This window comes from Cibotium barometz, chromosome 12 (genome assembly GCF_041138505.1).
Source record: "Cibotium barometz isolate CiBa-2024 chromosome 12, ASM4113850v1, whole genome shotgun sequence".
NCBI classification, from domain to species: Eukaryota; Viridiplantae; Streptophyta; class Polypodiopsida; order Cyatheales; family Cibotiaceae; genus Cibotium; species Cibotium barometz.
In genome coordinates, this window is record NC_141057.1 from 31614067 (window position 1) to 31619066 (window position 5000).

Sequence of the window (5000 nt, forward strand, 5' to 3'; positions counted from 1 at the left end):
AATATCTGTGGCCAACCAATTATGGGAAATCCAAACACCCTTATTATCCTTCCATATATGGTACATACTGTTCGTGCAAGTATACCGACTATTTTGTCATATGTGCGGTTCCAGAGGGAGACTTCCTTCAGATACTTGATTTCATGCCGCTGCCACACAACTTTCTGCTCCAATGAATAAAGGTTATCTTTCTGAGCTGGGTCATATTCATCTTGCAACCTCCGAATCGCTTGCTCCATTTCTGTAAGGATTTCTAGCTCCTGATACAAGTTAGAGGTAGTGCCAATGTGCCTCTCCATTTTCTTCACTTTTGCCTCCATCTCCTTGTGGGGGAATTCAAGATCACGAATATCAATGTTCTGTTTCAAAATGTCATTGTAGATGTGCTCAAATCCTACAAGTGCAGGTTCATGGCATCTCTTGCCCAGCCTAGACACAGCAAGAGCTACTGCTGTCAAGTCTTGAAGCTTCTCCATGCAAGCGAGGCTTAAGAGAACACTTTCATTGTCTGATACAAGATTCAATACACCCTCCGACTTCATCAATTCTGCCCTAAACCGTCGTACCTCTTGTTCACTTAAAGACTGCCATAGCTGCACTGACTTTGACATGACATTTGCAACTTCAAAAGCAAGGATGTCTATACGCACTTTCTCTGTTTTAGAACCCTTCTTCTTCGGTTCAAAAGCGAGCTTCCCTCCTGCTGTTTTGATAGTGCTTACCTGAATACCCATCCTGAAAAATAACAAAAATACATGATCAAGCCTGCTCCCTCAGTGAAGCATGCATAGCACACGTGCTGGTGGAAAACCATCACAAAAGAAGCCAACAGGCCCTACAAACTGTTGAAAATCAAACAGTTGCAACAAAATAATTTGAGGAGTGAAAAAAGAGGCTTGCATGGAGTTATCAATAATGCTCAGCATGTATATGCATGTATGTTAGAAGTTAGGGGTGCGTCCCTTATGTGTATGTGTACATGTTCATGCGTATGCAGATAAATGTGTATGCAAGAGAATAAGTACAGGTTGAGATGCATGTGTATGCTAATGCTGAAAGACGAGCATCGTAGTTGCGCACAGATAATTTCGCCCCCACAGTAGAATCAAATGCTTATTGGTAGGGAGTTGCTTGAAGACATCAACTGAATTGTGCATGTATGCATCATAAGGATCAGTTTACATCACTCTAAGCTGTATATAACCACTGGTTCATGTGCTAGTTGCAGAAACAAATATTTCTTACCTCTGAATAATCTAAAACAGGTTAGCGGCACATCGTTGCTACTTGCGGAAATAAGCGAAAAGCATCATCTTCATGCGCTAGAGATCCGCCTGAGCCGACCTTCCCCTCTTATTTTCAAGGAAACCAGACGTTCCTATCTCCACAGTGCTATTTTTGCCCTAGTGCCTGATGAGCTTTTGCAAACAGTCGCCTGCTTTTAACCCTAGTTTCCGACGAGATATTGCCCTAATTACTGTTGCATTAGTTGTCAACGAGCATTCGAAGCACACTGTTGCCCTGGTGTCCAATGACCTTTTGACCTAGCCTGCTGTTGCCCTAGTTTCGGTTTAAGCCAGAAAGTTGCCTGCTGTTGCCTTAGCTTCCGATGAACTGAAGCAGAAAGTTGTCTGCTGTTGCCCTTGCTTCCAATGAGCTTTTTCCCTAATTTCCCACTCTGGAGCACACAATTTCACGCATGATGGCTTCAGACATAGCCGTTTCACCCCAGCTTTTCTGCCGTAACTTCTACGTTGAGCAAAAATCTCCGACTGGCAGGGCACCGATTGAGGAAGACCCTGTTGCTGAGCTCGTCAGCTATGGCGAATGATGGCAGACGCAGGGGGCGCGATGGGTATGACGATGAGAAGCAAGCAAATAGCAGCGATAGGTAGGCGTGCATCATCATACGCCACACGCCTAATTAATCCACGATTAGAACATCTAATCCGGTATTCTAAAAGTAGTCGGGCATCATGCATGGCCAAAATCTAAGACGTAGGCCACCAAATGTTTGACCCACCTTTAATTCCCCCTCCCCCCCCCCCCCCCCCCCCCCGCTTCCCCTTAGTATGGTCAAGGAAGGAACCGCCCAACTCACTGATGTGAGAAGGCTTTGATTTTCTTAGGGCTTTTCTCACGGCTAAGACCCACCTTTAACTCACCCCCATGTACTATCTAGGCCTAGATTCAACAAGTCAACGAAGAAGCCGCCCAACTCACATGCACCAACCGTCATGTGAGAAGGCTTGATTTTTCATGGTCGTCTTAGAGCTTTTCTCGTGGCCCAGTTAAGCGGCCCATGTAGCATTAGCTTCTGAAAAATCGTGTATATTCCCACAAGCTTGCTCAAATTATGGCCAGGTTTGAGAAGGGTTTGTTAGCTGTGCAAAATTTGGCATAGTTAGCAAAAGATGGAGCCAAGTTTGAGGGAATTCAGGACACCTATATTCCATGTAAACTTCACCAGGGGAAAGCTCAGATACCCGTTTGGTGATTCAATCCTAACGTGCAAGCGAATCTTCCTTGTTCATGCTTTCTCTTTGATGGCCTTCATGTTATATATTTTCTCTCATAGATCATTTTGGCCTTTTTCGTAGACATTGATCTCTCTCTCTCTCTCTCTCTCTCTCTCTCTCTCTCTCTCTCTCTCTCTCTCTCTCTCTCTCTCTCTCTCTCTCTCTCTCTCGTGCGCACGTACACACACACACACATAAAGGGCCTACTATTGATTTAGGCTCCTCATCATACAAGGCATCCTTCTTCTCACATCCTTGCTTTTCAAGGCTGAGAGAACAACAATTCAAGTGTAGCCTTCTTCTCACATAGCCTTCTTCTCACAACCTTGCTCTTAAAGTTTGTGAGATGACACTGGTTCTTTAGGATGTGTGTGTTTTAAGGGGAAGAAGGGGGGGTGGGGGATAATGATGTTTGCCCACTAACTAGAATACACCGCTCCCTCCGTGATTTTACGCAAAAGCTTCAAGGACCATTAAGAGAACAAAAAAGATGATTAGTCCTCGCCCCATTCAACATTGGCTCATAATTGTCTCCTTAATAGCACACCTATAGACCACTAAATTGTCCTTATGCTCTTATTTTACCTCCTTTTAGAATCTGCTAGAAAAGCCCATCAAGTGAACTCATGGCTATTTAGCAATGAAATTATGGGTGAAAAAGTAATGATTAATATTGTGCAAGGGAGGGGGGGTTTCATACCTATTATCATTGAGTCCCTTCCCAATTCTATGCAAAGGTTTCAAGGACCGTTTTGAGCACAAAAATAGTGATTAATCCTCATCAAATTCATCTAGCATTGGCTCAAAATTGTCGTCTTAATAGCACGTCTACAAACCTTCACTAGATTGCCCACTTGCCCTTTCTTATAATCCACTTGGCAAGCTTGTCAGACAAATTTATGGCTTCATCAACTAAAATAGATCAATGAAAGTATAAGTGAAAAGATAATGCTTAATGTTTTCATCAATTGTACCTTGATCTTTTTGTTCTGTTTTCCTAGCTCACTTGCCCTATTGGAATGAACTTCGCATTCCAAGAGCAACTTTCAAAGTGCAATCTCAATTCCATTCAATGCTTCCACATTATTTTCATACTATTATGACTACAAAGGGTCCTTTCACATTGTTTTCATACTATAATGATTACAAAGGGTCCTTCGACTTATAATAATAGCATTCAAATCTAATGGACCCTCCCATGCTACAAGGGTCCCTATTTGGGTTTTTAATGTTTCATCAATTCCACCTTAATCTTATTGTGCCGGCTTACTAGCTCTCTTGCCCTATTGGATTGAACTTCACATTCCAAGAGCAACTTGCAAAGTGCAATATCAATTCCATTCAATGCTTCCACATCGTTCCCATAGTATTATGACTACAAAGGGTCTTTCTTTGACTCATAACAATAGCATTTAGGACCCTCCCATGCACAACAATGGTCCCTATTTGGGTGCTTGTTTATATGCAAATTCATATAAAAAACTCTAGCCCATGTGAAAACACTCTATCATATCCACTTAATTAACATGTTAGTAACTATAAAGTTATAAGCTTGAATTCTAGACCATGTGAAATCACTCTATCATATCCACTTAATAAACACGTTAGGAACTATAAAGTTTCTCTTTCATAATCTTGAACTCTTTTTTGCAATTATTTAGCCTTTCTTTACATATTGATAGGGAAAGGGTGGCTCTCACTTTTTCTTATGGACTCCACCACCCACTTCTACTTTGAAGTAGTCCCCATCCCATGACAAAAACTACTTATAGCTCCATCATGATGCATAATTCTATAAAGACATCTATTTTATGTCCCTTGTTTTCAGCCTTAATCCTTTCAGCACTCTTATGTCCCTTGTTTCTAGCCTTAATCCTTTCAGCACTCTTATTATAATTTTTTAAAGTAAAAAAGAATCCTAATTTTGCAAAGTCTAACTTTTGGCATCATTTGAAATAATCACTTCTATGACCATCTAAGGTCAACATGCATGCATTAGCATCATGATGTATAATTCTACAAGGACATCCATTTTTTGTCCCTTCTTTTCAGCCTTAATCCTTTAAACACTCTTATTCTTTTTTTGAAAGTCAAAAAGCAACCTAATTTTTCAAAGTCTAACTTTCGGCATAAGTTGAAATAACCACCTCTATGTGTTTATACGCTTTACCATCTGAGGTCAACATGTACACATTAGCATGGTACATAAGTATGTCTTGGAGATCACATTTTTAGAAACATGAGAAACTAAAAGTTCTCATGAGATGTAGCATCATTGCAAGCACCATATTCAATATAGGAATTACCAAGACTTGAAGGGCATTTTAAAACCTTGCTTAGCTATGAATTTTCTTTGTGTGTTTTTCTCTTTTTCTTATAAAAACACTTCAATCAAACACTTCCACCACAATGTGCCTTAAAGTAATAAAAGAAAAACTTAAATCAAATTACAAGTGGAACACTCTCTGGATGCATAAATGA

General features: G+C 40.7%; 1 protein-coding gene across 1 annotated transcript in view; it reads right to left on the bottom strand.

Moving 5' to 3' along the window:
- Positions 1–1992, bottom strand: part of LOC147633289 (protein PSK SIMULATOR 1-like) — a 3227-nt gene extending 1235 nt beyond the window's left edge. The window contains exons 1-2 of the mRNA XM_086806330.1: positions 1246–1992; positions 1–735 (exon numbers count right to left, since the gene is read on the bottom strand). The exon at positions 1–735 is cut by the window's left edge and continues 1235 nt beyond it. Of these exons, the coding sequence (XP_086662456.1) occupies positions 1–734 (734 nt within the window). The 5' untranslated portion in view covers position 735; positions 1246–1992. The remainder of the gene's footprint in view (positions 736–1245) is intronic.
- Between the last annotated feature and the right edge of the window lie 3008 nt (positions 1993–5000).